Source organism: Mya arenaria, chromosome 17 (assembly GCF_026914265.1).
Source record: "Mya arenaria isolate MELC-2E11 chromosome 17, ASM2691426v1".
In the NCBI taxonomy this organism is placed as follows: Eukaryota; Metazoa; Mollusca; class Bivalvia; order Myida; family Myidae; genus Mya; species Mya arenaria.
In genome coordinates this window covers 16,713,088-16,735,652 of record NC_069138.1, presented here as the reverse complement: position 1 = coordinate 16,735,652, position 22,565 = coordinate 16,713,088, and the positions used below count along the sequence as shown (strand labels likewise).

The following is a 22,565-nucleotide window of genomic DNA, read 5'->3' as shown; positions in this document are numbered from 1 at the left end:
CTCGCGTATATATATATATATATATATATATATATATATATATATATATATATATATATATATATATATATATATATATATATCCGATAATACCCGATTTTATATATATATATATGCGCGATTTTATATATATATATATGCGCCCTTTGTATATGGTTCGTATATATATATGACTGGGTATATTTGTAATAATTATTATTTAGATATTTAATTGTGCCGTGACGAATGTAAGTTAACGGTAATTGTGGCGCGCTATTATCTCTGCATGAAACACGCGCATTAAGCAGATGGGCAGGAAGGCCGACAGACATGGAACGAGGGAGGCCGGTTCACCGGAAGGCACGTCAGGCAGGCATTGAAGCCAGAAAGATAGGGAGGGAGGCCGTTCCACCGGAAGACACGTCAGGCAGGCCGGCAGACAATGAGGGAGGGAGGCCGGTGCACCAGAAGGTTTGTCAGACAGGCACTGAAGCCAGGCAAATAGGAAGGGGGTCCGGTGCACCGGAAGGTACGTCAGGCAGGAACTGAAGCCAGGCAAATAGGGAGGTGGGCCGTTCCACCGGACGGCACGTCAGGCAGGCCGGCAGACAAGGAGGAAGGGAGGCCGGTGCACCGGAAGGTTCGTCAGGCAGGCACTGAAGCCAGGCAAATAGGGAGGGGGGCCGTTCCACCGGAAGTCACGTCATTCAGGCCGGCAGACAAGGAGGGAGGGAGGCCGGTACACCGGAAGGTACGTCAGGCAGGAACTGAAGCCAGGCAAATAGGAAGGGGGGCCGTTCCACCGGAAGGCACGTCAGGCAGGCCAGCAAACATGGAGGGAGGGAGGCCGGTGCACCGGAAGGTTCGTCAGGCAGGCACTGAAGTCAGACAGATAGGGAGGCCGTCCCACCAGCAGGTACGGCAGGTAAGCATTAAAGCCATGTATATAGGCGAAAGGGATGCCGTTCCACCAGAAGGTACGCCAGACAGTCACTTAAGCCAGCTATTCAGGCGAGATGTATGCCGTTCCACCGGATAATACGCACAGACAGGCACCGAAGCCAGGTATACAGGCGAGTCGGAGGCCGTTCCACCGGTAGGTACGCATAGACAGGCAGGGAGGGTGACCTGCCAACCGGAAGGCACGCCAGGTAGGCACTAAAGCCTGGCAGACGGGGGTACTGCTTGTTGGCAGGTTGTGTTGTGTATGGCTCGTGTTCAAATAAACAAGAGAGATAAACAGGCGCTATGAGAACGCTGATTCCTTTAATATCACATGATTCCCCTACAAATCCCCTGTTCTCTCCATAACGACGGTAGCCGCCCTGCGGAAATTAAGTAATTTAGGGGCCTTGTGTTATAATATGAGTTTATGAAAATACACAATGCTCATAAAATGTTTATTAAACTTTGTATATGGTTCGTTTTATGTTTTTTAAACGTGGAGAGAACTGTATGATAGCGTCCAAGTCGTCAACCTAAAACATTCAAACTATGATTACGGGCCTTATAATGCAGGTTGAGATATGGGGCGTGTTTTCATTTCTTTTTTAGATATTTTTGATAAGATAAACCAAACAGCACCCAGTGCTCATTGGGAGCACGAGAGCAACACCATTCCATTACCTGAATAATAAAAAATTAATACAAGTCTAGCGAAAACTTACGAATTAAACTGACGAAAAAGCCACCAAGTGCTCTGAGAGAGCCCGGGGGAACTGTTTACATTCTATTACAATTGTTTATCATGTTATGTATTAAAGTAGTCACAAAGCGGTTGCTAGAAAAAAAACAAGTACAACAAGATTGTGTTTGTGGGGTTACTCTTAATACCCATTAATACCAAATAACTACCGATTCATACCAAATAACTACCAAATCATACCAAATAACTACCGAATCATACCAAATAACTACCGGATAATACCAAATAACTACCGAATCATACCAAATAACTACCGGATAATATCAAATAACTACCGAATCATACCAAATAACTACCGGATAATACCAAATTACTACCGAATCATACCAAATAACTACCGAATCATACCAAATAACTACCGGATAATACCAAATTACTACCGAATCATACCAAATGACTACCAAATAATACCAAATAACTACCGAATCATACCAAATAACTACCGGATAATACAAAATAACTACCGAATCATACCAAATAACTACCGGATAATACCAAATAACTACCGTATCATACCAAATAACTACCGGATAATACCAAATTACTACCGAATCATACCAAATAACTACCGAATCATACCAAATAACTACCGGATAATACCAAATTACTACCGAATCATACCAAATGACTACCGAATCACACCAAATAACTACCGAATCACACCAAATAACTACCGAATCATACCAAATAACTACCGGATAATACCAAATTACTACCGAATCATACCAAATAACTACCGAATCATACCAAATAACTACCGGATAATACCAAATTACTACCGAATCATACCAAATGACTACCGAATCACACCAAATAACTACCGAATCATACCAAATATCTACCGAATCACACCAAATAACTACCGAATCATACCAAATAACTACCGGATAATACCAAATAACTACCGAATCATACCAAATAACTACCGAATCATACCAAATGACTACCGAATCATACCAAAGAACTACCGATTCATACTAAATAACTTGGTTTTTACATATTCACCAGACTTACTAGACGCCTTTTCATTTTTGGGGCAAGACCTTGGATTTTTCCCAAAAACTAGACAACTGCCAATACCACATCCTTAAGCAAAGTAACCCTTTTTTATATTATTGATCCAGTTTAGAAGCTGTGTAATACCTGTGAACTAGGACAAACTGTTTCCTTTCTGGCTGCAGGTTAACAGGTACGTACACATCATCATCATCATCATCATCATCATCATCATCATCATCATCATCATCATCATCATCACTAATAGTTGTAGTATTAGTAGTAGTAATATCACCAACAACAGCTGCAGCAGTACCAGATATACTTCTATAACTTGTTGACCTAATATATTTAAAATATTAAATATTAAATAGTAAGTTATGGTCGATGGGGTCACCATTTTATAGACATGATCGTTAGGAGTCATTATTTTATAGTGATAGTTAATATCTTACAGAAAAGGAGTCACTTTTTCTTAGGAATACTGACCAGAGTCACGATTTTATGGGGGTCAAAATACTTCCATCAATGATGGATAAGTTGGAGTCGTTTGCAAAGAAAACTTGAGTTAGACCGACCCACATTCGGGTGATACATTCGCCTGGTCGGAACACCAATCAAGACGTCATTCCTATGTATGTAAGAGGGTGTGGGTAGCAAGTTAGGCAGTTTGCGAGCATGCGGACGATGAGACCCCGGGGTCTTTGGAAACTACTACAGCCTTTCTGAAGCCCGGCGTTGTATCATGTGTATCTCATGTCCGTTCATTGCACTATATGAAGATATACCCAAAGCAAAATGGTGTCATCACAGCATTTTAAGGGATATAAATTAGTAGTACCGTTGATATACACACTATTACTTATACACAAATCAATATGACACCTTTCACTATAAATATCTTCAAGTTTTGTTTGATAATAATGACATTACAAACATACATTGATATATGTATTGATATATTATGTATCATGTATTGATTTATTTGAAAAATAAGTGTGAGAGACGATTCATATTTGGTTTGATTGAAGGACGATATCCGTAAGATATGTACTTGTAACATGGTCGTGTAGTTGTGAACGACACTCAAATTGAATCGGTTAAAGTAATTGTTCAAGTTGAGAAACTCTTTCTCGAATTTCTTAAATAAAATCTGAACAATATCATCCGTAATGAGTTATCAGCAACTTTGCCTCTATTTGTTTAATAGAAATTGATCGTATGGTTTTGCCATTGTCTCTATCAAATGTTTCTGACCGTGTGAATGTTGATTATTACAATATAAATAGCAGACGATTATATATTTTATTTTGGCATTTCCTATTATGTCATTGAAAAGGATTAGTGAGTCCTTTGTCTGTTATAAACGCAATTATTATTAACTAGCTCGATTGAACTGAAACGAACTTGCTCATATCGGCCATTTCTTTTCTATTCGTAACAAACAATGCGTTACGATCAAATTATAATCATAGGCGTATTGTATAACATTAAAGAAATGATAAGACCAACGTACATTTAGGGTATTTCAGCAGGTCTCTTCCATACCGATACTCAATTTAGTTTCTGGTGCCTTGTCACCCCATACAAAATGGTTTCAAGTTTAGAGAATGAGTATGTTAATATATACAGCAATGATATTTCAAATAAATGTTATCGGCCTTGAATATCACGAAATAGGCCATTTCATATCCGAATTCATTTTAAACAAAGCACACAATTTTAAACAACATTAACTTATCTATATTTACAGTGATAGGCTTTATATGTGGTTGCATGAAATCAATCTATTACTTTTGACTATGATTAAATGCGGAACTGTTGCTGTTACTTGAATACTGAAGGTTTCATTTTATTGAGCTACTTCTTTAAGTAAAACTGTTTCTGTTGACTCTTTTTGAATGCTTTTTGTGGTAAAACTTATATCTTTGTAATTCTTCTGTTCTTGTCTTTACTTAACTATAATGTAACGCCATTCTTTTCCGTAATACGTAAACGAAGAAATCTTATTCCAGGGTTAATTTATATCTGAACAAAACGTTGATAAAAATACAACACTAGATAATATAGACTGTGTGATAATGACAATTTTTGACATTTAGGCTTTTAAGTCCTGATTTATTTGAGATATCGGTGATTTCTTTATTTTAATCAATAAATCGGAGACATTGAAATGACACCAAAAGAACAGATATACTATACTGATTATTATAATGATCTTGCATATTCTTTTATGCTATATCAGGTCTCTATTGGCAAATTTAAAGTACGGCTCATAATGACAAATTGGTTCAACAATTCGTTATTTTACAGTACATGTATATACTACGTTTAGTGTACAAGTATGAAACTCATCTGGATATCAAATAATATTTTGTTCATGTTATTAAGTTTTAGATATGTACTTGCGGATCGGGATAGAGATGAAGGTTTAGAAGGCTTTAGTACTGTCAGAAAAGGTATTTTAGAGAAAACGTTTACCGTTCAGTTCAATGGCACGGAGGAGTTGGCCAAGCAATGTTTGGAAAGTCAAGGATTTAAGTTCGAGAAAAAGGTAAGAACTAATATTCAACAGATTTTCGTTTCACCACTCAAAATCTCACAGAACTGCTTTAACACTATTAAAGCCCGGCATATTTCGATATCTTAAACGGTTTGCCTCTATTACAAGAGCATTTCCTATTATGTTGTTGGCCAATCTTTGAATATTTTTACTTAAGTCACTCAGAGTTAATATGTTGTACTAAGGCGTTTTCAGATATATTTAGATAGAACACAACACTTTCGTAATTCAAGAATAAAAAAGACAAACAGGGGAACACTATATATATTTTTTTCCTTGTACATTATACATATGCTGATAACAAGAGTTGACACCATAACTATTTGAACAACTCTTAGCATAAATAGTAGGATGTTATTCCAAAGGCGAATACTAGAAAACATATTAAATCCCCTGTATCCGAGGTTTTCCTTGCGGACGTGTTTTGTTTCAAAATAAACAATACAAATAAGAGGGACAAACCTAAAAGTAAAATATTTAATCCAACCACACAGCCTAACATAAGAACAAAGGCATATCCCCTTAATACACAACCGGCCATTGCAACAATGACATATAACCTAATCATACAGCCACACATTACAACTAAGACATGTATTCTAAACACACAACCCCAATTACAATAAATACTCATAACCTAAACAACCAACCTCATATTACAACACAGACGTGCTACCTAAATACAACGCCTATATTACATCAAAGACATATGACCTAAACACACAAACCCATATTACAACACAGACACATTACCTAAATACACAACCCCATATTACATCACAGACATATTACCTAAACCCTCACCACACATTACAACAAATAAAAATAACCTTAACAAACAACAAAAACATATTACCTAAGCACACAACGCAGTTGAGACGGTCATCGAAAACGGTGTTCCCCTTTTGTAGTTTAAGTTACTATTATTGTTTTACTTTCTAGATTGCTGGAAATATTTACCGTGTCACCAAAGAAGGGATATCTCCAGTGAAAAGCATCGATGACATGGCACAACAGCTTATGAACAGTCCTGGCAAAGTAGTTGATGGTTTCTTACAGTTTCGTTAATGTATATAATATACGGTTCTCAATTATAAAATACTTATATATATAAAATACACGACCACTGAAATTTGAGTTACATTATACTATACATAATAATAGAATATTAAGATATTTCAATGTCAATATTGTTTATAAATTTGATTAACATGAGACTATACATAATCATACATTCTAAAATACTTCAATGCCACAGTTCGATGATGAAAACGCGATAGTACGATGAGGAAAACACGACAATACGATATGAAAACTTCATAGTACGATGATGAAAACGCGACAGGACGATGATAAAAACGCGAGTGTACGATAATGAAAACGCGGTAGTACGATGATGAAAACACAACAGTACGATACTGCTATGTTTAAACGCGAACTCAAGAAACTACGATGGTCAAAAAGCGACAGTAAGATAGTGAAAACACGATAGTTTATCGCATTTTCATCATCGTACAGTCGTATTATCGCGTTTTCCTCATCGTACTGTCGCGTTTTCACCATCGTAGTTTCGTGATTTAGCACTACTTTTGAGTATCGCGTTCAGATCAACACATTCACAGGTGATGGCCCTTACGCATTCCGTAACGTTTGCCCTCGTCTTCACGATAGTTAATTATTCGCTTGGTATGAATTGCGTGGCTTTACATTGTCATTGATTATTTCATTACCCTGTTTTAATTTTGATTTCACTTAATTAAGCCATTTCGGAACGTTAATATGCGTTAATGACAAATGCACTCTTTCTAGCGGTCGATAAAGATACCGATTTATAATTGAATCGTTTAGTAATATTGTAAACATCCGTGAAACTTCAAACCTCTATCAATAATTGTGTGTTTTTTGCTGTTTAAAATGCCATCCGTTTCCAGTCTTTTCTATGTATGTACGAAGTGATTTTTAAATTATGTAGATGAAATAACTAAACTATGCAAGCTAGTATATGAGAACCTCATCCACCGAACAGAACTTCGAACGACGTAATAATGTTTTTCCCATACATGATGACAGCGTTTTAAGAGCTATTTATATCGCCTCTTGTCCTCACCCTCTGACGAAGCTCGTCAAAGAAACAGAGCCAACTGCCATTTTTGAACTTGATTCAAAGCTATTATATCAAAAACTAGATTTTAACCAAATTCTCACTAAGAAATATGGGACACAGAACTAGGTGTACTTGTTCTAAACTGGAAAATTATTTTTACCCAAGCAAGCAAACAAATGCGTTTTAACAATATTGCCTGATAACAGTATACTTTATCGACACCATGTTAGGTCTTGTAGTTTGTTTGTGATTATAGATCCAAACAAACATATGTTTTTGGAATTGTCATATTACTGAGATTTTCTGGAAAAAATAACACGCTTTCTAACACATATATTTGAGATGAAATACATCGTTAATTAAATATCGCGTCGTCACATTTGGTAAAGGATAACCACGATTACGAAAGTCATTTGGAATACTACTTGCAAAATACTTCAAATCGATGGTGATAAAAACACTTACGATGGTGAAAACTCGAAAGTACGATGGTGAAAACAAGATAGTTTATCGCATTATCATCATCATACTGTCGTATAATCGCGTTTTCGTTATCGTACAGTCGCGTTTCCATCATCGTACTGTCGCGTTCTCACCATTGTTGTTTCGTGATTTCGCGTTTTCATCATCGTGCTATCGAGTATCGCGTTTCAGATCAACACATTCACAAGAAATGGCCATAACGGCATTCCATGAAATAGCTAATAGAGGAAGTGTTTTGAATTTTAGAACTAAGTGTTCGATCTAAATGCAGCTGTTTAAAATGAAAAAGCGCACATTATTGCCACACAGCTGGCACTATTTGTTTCATAATGTTGGTGTTTTTTGGTACATTAATTTGATGCCATTTTTGTTCTGTACTATAATTACTGTTTGGTTCATGATCACATTTTGGTGCATAATTTTAAGCTATTGTTTTGGATTTATTTTCTTTCATAGCGTTGGGATTAATTTGGTTCATAGGTTTGATGTATGTTTGGTGATAAACGTTTTTTTCCGTTACTGTTCATATCTATAATGTCATTTCGGCTAATAACTGATGCAATTTCTATTAATATTTTTTATGTCACTAACAGCTTTGTACATCTGTGCTTAACTTATGGAGAGAAACGATCGAAGATCGAGCAACACGTTCAGCAATACCAGAACGATCAAAAAGACAAACCCTGGATGACGCACAGTGGAACGAACAGTGGTATCTAGTGAGTATAATGAATTGATTTTATAAAATGATTAGTTATAGAAAAAGTCCTAGTTTTTTTCTGGTCATTTTTTGTTTGCACTTAAACTGCCTTTCACCGTAAAACGGCATTTTCAAATTCAACACCAGCGTCTACAGCGAATTGATGTATTTAAGAACGACGCTCACAGCCCCAGTATGGGTGTGGCAACTGCGTGGACGAAAGGCTACAGTGGGGCGGGGATAAAGATCATGGTCGTTGATGATGGCCTGGAAACAACTCACACTGATCTAAGCAACAATTACGTAGGGTTATATTATTTTTTACCGTTAAAATGACACAGCATTCAACTGTTTGTTAATATTTTAACACAACTCTATGTTGCATATAAGACTTACCATGGATTCATCAGCCTTAAAATATGGCCTCTTCTGCTAAAAGGCGCACACTTTAGGTTCATGTACTAATTTCTTTCAGTTTTAATGAATATGCATTTTAAACTCATTTGACTTTAATGATTAAAACCATATAAAGCATATGGTTAGGTACAGACCTTTATAAATGTTTTCTGTTTGAATTATATAAGTAGCTACGTAACCACGAATTCCTCAGTCATTCTGTTAATTTGTTAATATTTACTACGCAAGGAAGATTTGAGCAAAATATAATATATATGAGCATGATTAAATAAATAAGACGAAATCAATATTCATGCTTGCTTGTAACATGAGAATGATACATACACGTTTGCAATGAATTGAAGTCAAAGACAATATTACTGACATAGTCGCAACGATTGTATGACCAATGATATTAAGATAATTAGCTAATGTAAATGTATGCAAAAAAATGTCGATGATAACAGTATTATTTCAACACAAGAGAAAGCATTGAATATATTGAATGCATCTTGCACATAACGACGACTGCTTGCATAACAACAATTTATTACAGTCTTGATGTTTTATGTAATTGTTACCTAAAACAAAATCTGTGAAAATGATCGAATATTTTAATCCAAGTATTAAGTTTATTACATCACTACTAAACTTTTCACCTATTGCAGCTGTGTACTGACAACCAAAAAACAATGTGGTTTGTATCAACCTATGTTGTGCGCCTTTAAGGTTGAATAGATGATATACGATACTTTTCAATCATACTTTGTTTGGTTATGTGCTTCATGAATTTCTGGCATATTCTTCCTTTGTTTTTTTGCCTGTTGATTGTCATCCTCGATGTAACTATCCATATTTTGAACCTTTGTGATAAATGTCTTATAATGACATGTTCGTTTCATCAAGGGTCTTGCTTGGGTTGTCTCAATAGAACCAAGTCTCCTGTGTAAATACTTTGGATACATTCTGTGTTACCGAAGGTTCACATTGTCAGGATGTTTTATTACATTAATGTAAAAAGATACTTTAAATATTTTCCATAAAATTAAAATGACAAATTCAATTAAGATGGTCAAGGTCTTGTTTTAAAATCAAGGAATGGATCAGGAGCTATGCTTTTATTACTGCTTTCAGGTCTTTTTTTAATAGGCCGATTTTAACTGATGCCGGACTAATAAATGAAAACAACAACATAAACATAACCAATGGAAATCTTTTGCAATGAATATACACAAATGTTCACCACAATGACAATTGTTTTTATATCTGAAATTGTATATATTTCTGTTCAGTTATCACACTTGGGATATGACGTTTTTACCGACACAACAAACCCGACACCAGACCCAAGCACAGACAGGTGAACATGTTTATATAATTATGTTATCGAAGGCATTTCTCTAGTATAAATAAATCCTCGGGTTAGTTAACGTACAAATATGGAATATAATGGATAGCCCCAAATTTTTGACATTCTTGTGGTCTACGAGAAAATGCTTGAAATGTATATGGTTCAGATAACCACACTTTTTAGAAAATGTCTGTAATAAATTATTGCACTGTGTAGGTAAACAAAACTGCGACGGAAAACATATATAGGAATATATGGATAACACATTGACACCTTCAGGAACAAGTTCAATAGCCAGATAATTCACGAAGACCTTGTCAAGGGCCACGATGTTAAGTCGCAATAGATCAAAAACTAAGGACACACAATGTGCGAGACTAACCACATTTTCATCAACCTATCTTTATTAACTCATTTGAAATTGAATTTTTCTAATGTTATGATTTCTGTTGGCCTTTTTCTAACTATCAGTTCCAAACAGCGGGAACAGTGATTACCAATAATACATATTTATAGCCATGGTACAAGCTGTGCAGGGATCATCGCTGCCGAAGATAACACAGAGTGCGTCATTGGGATTGCCTACGGTTCCAAAATAGGAGGTATGCGCAAAAATATCTCAGTTTATTTAAAATGAAATTCCAGTTTGGTTAGAATTCCTCCGAATTGTACGTACTAATGATTTGGGACTGGTAACATTATCATAACAACCAGAATTTTAGTTTCTGTCTTTAAAATAAAAAAAGTATATTTGTCATATACAAAGAAACAATATGAAAGTATTTATTATTCATATCAGATGAAGGCATCTGTTTTTCTAGCAATTATAGGGATAAGGCCAATATCATCGCATGGACCCAACTTTTCTCAAGAGGCCGATGCGTTGGTATATATTACATTAGTCACGAACATATATTATAACTTTTAGATGAAATATGAATGTTTCCATCGGTTATAGGTGTACGGCTAATAGCATCGACTGGAGCCACCACTTCTCAAGAGGCCGAAGCGTTGGTTTACAAAAAAGATGAAATTGACATATACAGTAACAGTTGGGGAGCTCCGGACGACGGCCAAACAATTGCTCCAATTAGCACTATTCAAGAACAGGCACTTATTGATGGAACAACAAACGTAAATGTTTAATACGTATTTCGGTGTATAGTTTAATACCAAATATGCAGTCGGATTTGAATACTGCTGTCACTTGTCTTGTATGACGAGCATCTTCCCGATGATATGCATACATTTTAATGATTAATGAAACGAGATTATTCATTTTATTAATATCCAATAAGACAAATAAGAAATCTCTAGCATCATAATTGTAACAATTGCTACCGATCAAATGGCTTTATTTCATTTAGTGCTTTTCCGTTTTGCTTTCATTAAACATTGACATTTATGGTTTAAACCTTCATATTGCTCCGACGTTCAGGGGAGAAATGGTCTAGGAGCTATATATTCCTGGGCTGCAGGAAATGGCGGGTACGAGGACGATGATTGCAACTATGATGGCTACGCAAACAGTCCTTATACAATAGCTGTGACTTCGTTACAAACGAGTTCGGCCCCAGCGGATTATTCAGAACCGTGCTCAGCGCTTATGTGTGCAACATATGGCGGCGACTATAATGATGATTTCATTGTAAGAACTCTTCATATCTCAATTTTTCAAATGTAGTTTGCGAACGTTGTTGATGTTAAAGAGCAATTTTTTGAGGTTTTATTTTAATTTGACTAGTTGTGTGTGTATTTTGTAATATTTTTGCTTCTGAAAACGACAAAATACGTTGTTTTATGAACCGAATCTATTTGTTTGAACCCATAACTCATTTAACCGTACCATACCTTTTTGTTTCTTGCTAAAGGCAACGACGGATGTATCAAATGGATGTACTACAACGTTTGTAGGAACCTCCGCCGCTTGTCCTGTTGCCTCAGGGATATTTGCCCTCGTCCTTGAATCAAAGTAAGTTTGAATAATACATCAGCTCACGTTAACTCTGGTAACCTTAAAATGCCACCATACTTGGTACACAGCATGGTTTTTTTATTCTGTTGTCGTGCGGCCTTAAATGCCGCCCGAACATCAATCAAAGTTATGCTAGTTATTGTGATGTCTGGAGGCCCCAAAAAGTACACATCGACATTAATTACTTTGTAGTATTGTGGCCATAAAATGCCGCACATCGACCACCGCGTAGACAGTAACTTTGTCGCCGTAAAAAAGGCGCTTGTAGCTCGTCGCCAGCGTAGTCACCTAATACGTTGTCTGGTGGTCGTAAAATGCCGCCAGTACTTTATCCACAGCGATGTTATCTATATTGTTTTATGTCGGTAACAAGTGGCACCCGAACTTCAATTAGAGCGTGACTCGTTACTTATTGTATGGCGGTCGTAAAATGCCAAAGCTTAATTAGTTATTTTGTTAAAAAGAAGCAGTACAAAACCGCTTCCTCCACCGTGTAATTAGTTACCCTGGGTCAGTCGGACAAACCTAGATAACATATCAGCAGGCCAGCTTTTGTTAATTTTAAACATAGGAGCAATATATTGGTCGATAGTCATTTTAGGATTAATATTGACTAATAAATTAACATTCTTACTGTTCTTTACAACCAACCGGGTTTCATACAATTGGCGGTCGTTAAAGACGGCTCGTATGTCGTCCACCGCGTAGTTAGTTTATCTGCTTACTGAAGGCCGTAAACTGTCGCCAATACTTCCACCACAGAGTAGCAAGTTACTGTAATGTCTGGCGGCAATAAAATGCTGGAATTCATCCACAACAAAGTGAGTTAGTATGAAGTCTTGCGGCCATAACATGCCGCACTTCGACCAGAGCGTTCTAATTTACGTTATTGTCTGGTGCCCGCAGAATTCTACAATTCATCCTGGGGAAGGTTAGTTAGTTTGTATTCTTGCGACCATAAAATGCCGCACTTCGACGAAGATTTAGTCAGTTACTACATTGTCTTGCGGCCGTAAAATGTAATGTCACCTGCACTATGCAAAAAGCGTTGCCAGTTATTTAGTTGTCAGGCGGTCACTATCAAAATAGTTGCATGAGTTCAAGATAGTCTGCGAGTGAAGGCGAAGTAGCAATAACAAACTTGTTTCCTCGGGGGAAAAAGGTTTTTTTTTGGGGATGTTCATTTCATAATATAAGTTTTTAATGGCCTGGATGTAAAATGTGCAAAAGGTTTTTCAAAATAATTAAAATGCAACCACGGATATCCGGTTAGCGCAGTGGTCAGCGAACTCGCTTCTCACCAAGACGACCCGGATTCGACTCCCGGACTGGGCGTATGTGAGTTTGGTTGGTGGTCATCAAATGAGTTTGCTCCGGGATTATCTGTTTCACAACACAAGACCACACGCTCGCACAACAGCATGTCAACTAGAATGACTGAGCATAAGCTAAGGCAACTTCCATCACAATTGTTGTAAAATAATTGATGTTTAAAGTAAATACAACCACAAATTAAATACGCTGATAGTTGACTGCCAATAGAAATAAGAAAATATAACAAACGCATGTAGTCAAAATAATAGGCAGTATGTTGGCAGTTGCCATAGGGACACACAATAATGCCTAGCGAATATATGACATCCAAGATAGCGCCCCAATGCAGAAAACCTGCCGTCAAATTATATTTTGATATCCTTAATTTTTACTTACAATAATGACTAAATGTTTGTTAGATTTATGTCTAAACCAATTAAAAACAAATTAAAAAAGGATCTGAATTAAAATGAAAACATCAATATTAAGTTCACGAAAAATCTACAGAAATAGTAGGTATGACTACAGTATGCATACCAATATATTTCGATGCATGTTCGGTATGTCTATTGTGTTTTACATGTGGTCTGTCTGTGTCGTTTTTTACGTCCTGGGTCTGCAGTTTTAAGTCTGGTGAGCTTTGGCCTTTTCCTTTAGACAGGGTCATCACAAATGAGTTCGCTTCTGGGCTTGTCCCTGTACTTCGCATTGCTTTATCAACTATTGAGCAAATGGATGTTTTATTTAATATTTAGAATGATCGAAAGGCTAATATAATTGAAAGATGACACGGCAGCTTGTTTTACTTTTACTTAAATTGTAAGTAGGAAAATAACATTATCGGTGTGATGGTACTAATCACGCACACCAATAGAAGGGGAGACACTGTCAACGCCACACTTCTACCGTTAAATCGGTATTTCATTTTTCGAGAATCTTTAATGGAACAATAAAACTCAGTAGACAATGATTTAATGAATACACTGTTTAAAGAGGCACAAACAAACTGAGAGTAAGACACTAACTTCAAAATAAAACAAAGAGAGACTTAAATGTATAAAATATCTGTACTTTGGGACGCTTAGCGAAACAGGAATTCACCGTGAATTTAAACTTAGAAACGGGAACCCAGCTTCACACGTACTTGATTTATATTAAAGAACATTGCCTAATAGTGTATATGTGTGTTTGCTTTTGTTGATTTTTCTATTTGGAATATTACCATTATTAACTTGTTGAAGGTAACTTGTAAATATATAGTTATTTACAATGTACAATGTTCCAACATTATCCTAGGCCTAGTCTTACATGGAGGGATATACAGCATATTATAGTGGAGACCGCCAACAACGACCTTCACAGTTCTCACGACTTTTACCTCAACGGAGCCCAAAAGAAAGGTTCGTTGTTCATGTATATTTGGCGACATTAACTGCCGTCATGTATACAATTCGCCCTGATGTATCGCCTATATTTTGAAATGATTTTCTTTATAGACATTATCGAGATGGTCCTATCTGCTCGACCACGTAGATTAACAAATATGGATAAGTTTTTTCTGAAATGAAATAAAACAATATTTAATACAAAAATGATCAAAGCGGCTTGACGTTATTCAAACTTCTCAAGACAGACTTATGCAACTTAGATTGTTTTATATAATAAAATGCTTATGAAACATATCAAGTAAATATTTTCGGATATTTGTAACAATGTAACAAAAGTATCACGTTTTACAGCAATTCAAATCACCCTCTTAAGAACAATTAATTTGACATGTTTTTTTTTATTTTTTTATTTTTTTAAAATTTAATATCTTACACACAAGTGAGCACTACAGCTGGGTTCGGCCTTCTCGATGCGGATGCCATGATTACCAAAGCTGCCAGTTGGACGACGGTGCCAGAAAGACTTAGTTGTGAATCACAGCAGGGTATTGTGAACAGGTTGGATGCGTATATTGTTACATGTTGTCATTTAATGTGGACAGATAGAGGTGTAAACTGTTACGTGTTGTCGTTATATTAGAACAGGTAGGAAGTTTATACTTTAACATACTGTCGATTAATGTGGAGAGGTAGGCAGTGAACACTGTTATGTGATGTCGTTTGATGTGGACAGGTAGGAGGTATACTCTGTTTGTTATGTAATGTCGATTATTGTAGGGAAATATGCAGTGAACACTGTTACGTGATGTCGTTTAATGTGGACAGGTAGGAGGTGTACACTGTTACGTAGTGTCTTTAAGGTAGACAAGTAGGAGATGTATACAGTTACGTCATGTCGTTAAATATGGACGGGTAGGAGGGGTATGCTGTTACGTGATGTCGTTTGATGTGGACAGGTAGGCAGTGTACAATGTTATGTGGTGTCGTTAAATGTGGACAGGTAGGAGGTGTACACTGCCACATGTTGTCGTTAATGAAGACAAGTAGGAGGTGTATACTGTTACGTGATGTCGTTTAATATTGAAAGGTAGGAGGTGTTTACTGTTACGTGTTGTCGTTAAAGTGGACAGGTAGGATATGTATACTGTTACGTGTTGTCGTTAACGTGGACAAGTAGGAGGTGTTTATTGTTACGTGATGTCGTTAACGTAGACAAGTAGGATGTGTACACTGTTGCGTGATGTCGTTAAGGTAGACAAATAGGAGGTGTACACTTTCACGTGGTGCCGTTAACGTAGACAAGTAGGAGGTGTATACTGTTACGTGATGTCGTTTAATATGGACAAGTGGAAGGTGTACACTGTTATGTGATGTCGTTTAATATGGACAAGTAGGAAGTATACACTGTTATGTGATGTCGTTTAATATGGACAAGTAGGAGATGTACACTGTCACGTGGTGCCGCTAACGTAGAAAGGTAGGAGGTGTACACTGTCACTTGATGCCGCTTACGTAGAAAGGTGGGAGGTGTACACTGTTATGTGATGTCGTTAACGTGGACAAGTAGGAGGTGTACACTGTCACGTGGTGCCGTTAACGTAGACACGTAGGAGGTGTACACTGTCACGTGGTGCCGTTAACGTAGACAAGTAGGAGGTGTACACTGTCAAGTGGTGCCGTTAACGTAGACAAGTAGGAGGTGTACAATGTCACGTGATGCCGTTAACGTAGACAAGTAGGAGGGGTACACTGTGACGTGGTGCCGTTAACGTAGAAAGGTAGGAGGTGTACACTGTCACGTGGTGCCGTTAACGTAGACAAGTAGGAGGTGTAGACTGTCACGTGGTGCCGTTAACCTAGACAAGTAAGAGGTGTACACTGTCATGAGGTGCCGTTAACGTAGACAAGTAGGAGGTGTACACTGTCACGTGATGCCGTTAACGTAGAAAGGTAGGAGGTGTACACTGTCACGTGATGCCGTTAACGTAGACAAGTAGGAGGTGTTTACAGTTACGTGATGTCGTTTTATATGGAAAGGTAGGAGGTGTAGACTGTTACGTGTTGTCGTTAACGCAGACAAGTAAGAGGTGTATACTGTCACGTCGTGCCGTTAACGTAGACAAGTAGGAGGTGTATACTGTTACGTGATGTCGTTAACGCAGACAAGTAAGAGGTGTATACTTTTACTTGATGTCGTTTAATATTGACAGGTGGTAGGAGGTGTACACTGTCACGTGATGTCGTTAACGTGGACAAGTAAGAGGTGTACACAGTTACGTGATGTCGTTTTATATGGACAGGTAGGAGGTGTAGACTGTTACGTGTTGTCGTTAACGCAGACAAGTAAGAGGTGTACACTGTCACGTCGTGCCGTTAACGTAGACAAGTAGGAGGTGTATACTGTTACGTGATGTCGTTAACGTAGACAAGTAGGTGGTGTACACTGTGATGTGATGTCGTTAATGTGGACGGGTAGAAGGTGTAGACTGTTATGTAATGTCGTTTAATGTGGAAAGGTATGAGGTTTACACTGTTATGTGATGTCGTTTAATGTGGACAGGAAGGAGGTGTACACTGGTATGTGATGTCGTTTAATGTGGACAGGAAGGAGGTGTACACTGGTATGTGACGTCGTTTAATGTGGACAGGTATGAGGTTTATACTGTTACGTGATGTCGTTTATTGAGAACACTTAAGAGGTTTTTAATTTTTACATATCGTCGGTTAATGTGGACAGATAGGAGGTATATAATGTTACGTCATGTCGTTTGTATTATTGTTATACACCTTGTACTGAAGTTCTTAGTTCAGGTAATAAGTTCAAATCATAGATGTTTATTTAGATTTTTTTCCTCATTATTAAAAGGACTGTACACCAGATTGGCACCAATTACATTATTTAATAGAATGTGTTTCGCTTTGATATCATAATTGTAAAAAAAGTACCAAAATATAAAATTGTGTCGGAGACCGGGTTCGAACCCGTGTCGCCAAAATTGCAGTCCAGCGTCGTATCCACTGAGCTACGACGGCATTCTCTAAATGGGTGACATAATTAAGCTATATACCTAACTCGGTAATATAACCTGATTACACCGACTTGCCAATAAACGCATAAGGTATGAATTCTACTAGGTAGACAAACCCATTAATTTTTTAATGGAAAAATACGAAATAACTGCTAAACTTAAATAAATTGTAAACTATGTGGTAGTTCAGTTAGTAAGTTTCAATTAAGTACACATTAATACCAAGTTTATGACAGTTTTCGACACTTTTCTTTTTTTCTTGCAAATTGATCATCTGATGCCCAGTTAAATTTAATATAAATCTACGTACGTCATTTGATTTCTACTTGAGTGTCTTCTTTACTAAAGATGTAAAAAATTCCCCTTTTTTACCTGATTTTACGACAATAAATGCATGACTTATCTGTTTATGTACTATAGTAAACAAGTTATCCAGGATGTTTTACGTTTATTTTGTTGTTGTATAACACATTAGAGAAAAGTCAAAATCAAAGACTATAAATATCTTCCATGGCCGAGAGTGTAAGATAGGTTCATTCCGACACGAGCGTAGGGTGTTTTGCGGAAACGAGGTTTACCGAGTAGATGCTTTTTCTCCCACCTCAGTTAAACAAAATTAAGTAAAAATATATTTTTTGCTGGAAATCTTTTGTGCTTAGTGAAAATAATTGCGTATGGATATGTGATAATTCCTTGTTGTCATGGATATGCGCGCAGTGATTCAGATTATGTTAATGGTCAAATCGGTCTTTAAATATTTCTAAGGAGAGTGAAGCATTATTTCTTGAAAGGTGCGTGAAAAACTGTTTTATGGTGACGCATTTGAAGCGAGAAATAATAAATAAGCGTTCTAAATATTGCCACAAGACAAGATTTCCATGATGCTACAGACGACAGTCTTAAACAAGGGAGGTAATTACAATGTGGTGACCATTAAAAAGGAGTTCCATACGGGCATTTTATCTTCGCCCGTGGGCAAGATAAGAATTTCTAGCATGGTAAAATTATTGGATCTACTTATCTGAGGTGGGAGAAAAACATAGCTTTAAAGTTATCACTGGCCTCTACACCTGTTACAGTTTGTTATGATTCCAACAGTGCTGCAGCCGTGGAAATCCTGAACACAATCACCATTAGCGAATGCGCGATCAATTACCTAGAACACGTTGAGATTACGGCTCAAATTTCAACTAACATTACCGGGCATATGGAGCTTTACTTAATGTCACCAAACGGGGCGGGCTGGACACGCATCTTAAAACACCGAAACGAGGACACATCCAGTGGAACTCTTGTGAATCACAGATTTATGTCCGTTCATCAATGGAGGGAGGGGGCGAATGGTGACTGGACTATTAAACTCTCTGACTCAAACGGCGGACATGGTATGAATGATGGTTGTTGCTTTACCTGTTTCAATTTATAGTTCATACATCTACACATGTAATTTGTGTTGTAAAACGAACGCATTTTGCAAATTTAAGATTTTCTTTCATTTTTTGCTCTATTCATTCGTGTTTACGTTAGCTAATGAACATCACAAAATTATAAACTTTTTTAGCTACCTTTAACATTTAAATAATTCATTTTCATGTATGGTGTTTTAAACAAATATGAATGTTTTTTATCCTGTGTTTGAAAATGCTTTATTGTAATTTTGTAGTTTAAAATTGATAATATTGTACAAAAGTCATTTTAAAGAAAAAAACGCTTAAATATTTTCAATTGTTATTGCTTCATTAAGTACAATAAAATAAACTTAAATGATTTAGTAAGAAAATATAAAATCAATAGTAAGTACTTAGAACCTCCATTTGTTATTATAACATTTGAAAATCAATAATTGTTCCATCTATCTTGAAGAGATCCGATTTCTTCAACATTAACTCGTTCATTAAAGGCACTTGTTTTGCAGTGTTGGTATTTTCTTGAAAATGAAGTAGTTTTAAGGTCACTTTTTAACTTTGCAGTGTTGATATTTTATGATTGGAAAATCAAACTCTACGGAACCAGCACGGATCCGCTAGCAACTAAAGAAGGTAAAACGCCTTTTCCCATAATGGAACACACGAAAACTGAAATATAGAGATAATGTGTAAAAAGGTGATTTAACTACTTTATTGTATCTCCTCCCACACCCTACAATTACATATCCTATATTACTTAATAACCTTCTGAATTTAGCCTTTTTGCTCCCTCGTGTACAAAAAAGTATTTTTTTTAAATACTTAAAATAATATGAATTGAAAACAAATGGCCATTTGACAAATATTTTAAATGTCAACATGTTAAATGTTGTACATATTTAGGTAGACCATCCATTAAATGATCTTTAGTTGTTTTTAAAAAAAAAATATTTTTCATTTTTTGGATGTTCTAGCTTAAACGTTGCTTTTTGCAGACGACAACGTGAACGTCGGAGCTATAGTCGGTGGTGTTGTAGGTGGGGTTGCTGTGGTAGGAGGTGTAGTCGCCGTTGTAGGTTACGTGGTGATGGGTAACAAGGCCACTGCAAGTGTAGCCCCAACTACTTCGTGAGCACAAATTACGCTCCATTGGAAACAAAGATAGCAACAGTTTCGTCGCAAGCTTCTATGTAAATGTGAATTTCATCTGAAGAATCATCAATTGGATTATTTTAACTGTGAAAATTTGATCATTATTCATTCCATTGTTTTGCCCTTTGGTTTACCAACACATTTGAATTTTCTATCTAAACTAATTTTGTGTTTCAGACTGTACGTCGCAGGCATAACATATTTTGAACCGCAAATCGAAATCAGGTAGCATCGTCATGACATTTTTTTAATGTAAATAAAATTGCACTTTTTGCACCTTTTCCCTTTCAACGCGTTAGTGCATTCATTTGTTTTAAGGACAGGGAATAATATTATACTGATATTGTCAATTCTTATGGGAAAAACAAGACATCCTATTCCTGCAAAGATATTCTAATGGAATAGCCCCACAGACAAACAATAAATAGCTCTGCTCATAACTTGTAATTAATTACAGACTTGCTTAACTTTATGAACTTTAATTTTCTAATTTTAGGTTTCAATGCATTATATAGCTATTGCTGGTATAAATATTCGCATTGAAGTTTTGGTCTTCATACTTTGTATCATAATAAATCTATACGATATTTGCTTGTTGATATTCTTTAGAAGCTGTTACATTTGAATTAAATTTGCGGATTCAGGGAGGAGGGGGAGGGGGGGGCACGCGGCCCGCGCCCCCACAAAAACTGTCCAAGTTTACTTTTTATGTTAACATTGGAGGAAAAGGTTATAAAATACGCTTAAAATGCACCGTTTTGGACTTAAATTGTAAAATAAATTATTCAGGGAGTAGCCCCAAGTCCCGCTGCAAACACGTAAACCGTAGCAATTTCGTTTCTGAGGGAAAGGCGCATGTCAAAATGTTCCGGTCTTTAAGTTACACCCCATCTACTGCCAATTTCTGGCGCCTCCCCTTATCACTGTAATGGTACAGACTCATGACAATATAGCCAGATATTTTAGCAGAGTGTATTGCTTATTTTAGTTGGATCGTATCATTACAGATTTAATAGATAAAGTAACGCTTTTAAACACCAACACGTAGATAACAAAAGTGGGAACAGCACAAATATGCAAGATTTATTTAATTGGTGGATAAATCACACTTTGTCGAATTAATTTGTTGTTTGGATTGAAATATTTTTGTTACAGTCCATGTAATTTTATGCCATAATCTGGATTTCATCGTGGACCAAAAATCCTTATCGGTTAAGTGAACCATTACCCATTGAACCACCGATAGTTTAGTTGAGTTATAACTCTGTGTGAATTACACATATTAAAGAAGTGTCAAACAAGAACCTGTACCTGTTTCGTCACCATTGGTCTAAGCATGAGTCCGCGAAGTAGCGCAGCGGGGTATTATTGCTCATAGGTAACAGTCAATGATGTTACAGACATATATCAGCAATGTGCATGGTTTGTTTAAATTCAGAAAATAATTAATTATAATACTTAATGAAAATTGATATTAAAATCACATTTAACTTTATCAACATATAAATAGTTTTTCCGGTAATTAAAGTAGCGTATGATACACTTTTTTAGCAACCCCCTCCGGCGCCCCCTCTCTCACATGCGATAATCTCACACTCACTCGCACTATATTATATATATAAGCTTTTCCAGTAATTAGAGTAGTTTTTGATACTTCTTATTCATAGCAACCCGTGCCATTTCCTCAACCCCTACCCCAACCCCTCACACACAATATTGTACGCTTCCATCCCTTCCCTTCCACACAATATAGTACGCTTCCGACCCCTCCTTTTCACACAATTTAGTACGCTTGCACTCTTGTTTACACACACTATAGTGTGAGGTTAGTTAAAATGAGCCAGTCCACCGGAAGGCACGTCAGGCTGGCACTGAATCCAGACAGGTAAGACAGATAAGCATTGAAGCCAGGTATATAGGCGCGAGGGATGCCGTTCCACCGGAAAGTACGCAAAGGCACTCACTAAAGCCAGGTATACAGGCGAGATGGAGGCCGCTTCACCGACAGGCACGCCAGACAGGCG

General features: G+C 36.8%; 1 protein-coding gene across 3 annotated transcripts; it reads left to right on the top strand.

The window, feature by feature from the left end:
• The first annotated feature begins 4,941 nt into the window (after positions 1 to 4,941).
• LOC128224258 (neuroendocrine convertase 1-like) lies at positions 4,942 to 21,128 on the top strand. 3 transcript variants are annotated; one of them, XR_008259459.1, is made up of 15 exons: positions 4,942 to 5,234; positions 6,186 to 6,281; positions 8,424 to 8,549; positions 8,705 to 8,833; positions 10,219 to 10,286; positions 10,794 to 10,879; positions 11,236 to 11,411; positions 11,716 to 11,925; positions 12,149 to 12,249; positions 14,863 to 14,966; positions 15,395 to 15,512; positions 19,082 to 19,368; positions 19,954 to 20,022; positions 20,385 to 20,579; positions 20,719 to 21,128. XR_008259459.1 is itself a non-coding variant. In XM_052934059.1 (14 exons), exons 1-14 carry the CDS (start codon positions 5,025 to 5,027, stop codon positions 20,519 to 20,521), a joined length of 1,917 nt encoding a protein of 638 aa, XP_052790019.1. In that variant the 5' UTR covers positions 4,942 to 5,024; the 3' UTR covers positions 20,522 to 21,128. The 3 variants fall into 3 exon arrangements, 2 of the variants coding, with proteins under 2 accessions (XP_052790019.1, XP_052790021.1); XM_052934059.1 differs by having other exon boundaries at positions 20,385 to 21,128; XM_052934061.1 differs by lacking the exon at positions 8,705 to 8,833 and having other exon boundaries at positions 20,385 to 21,128.
• Positions 21,129 to 22,565: the final 1,437 nt, after the last annotated feature.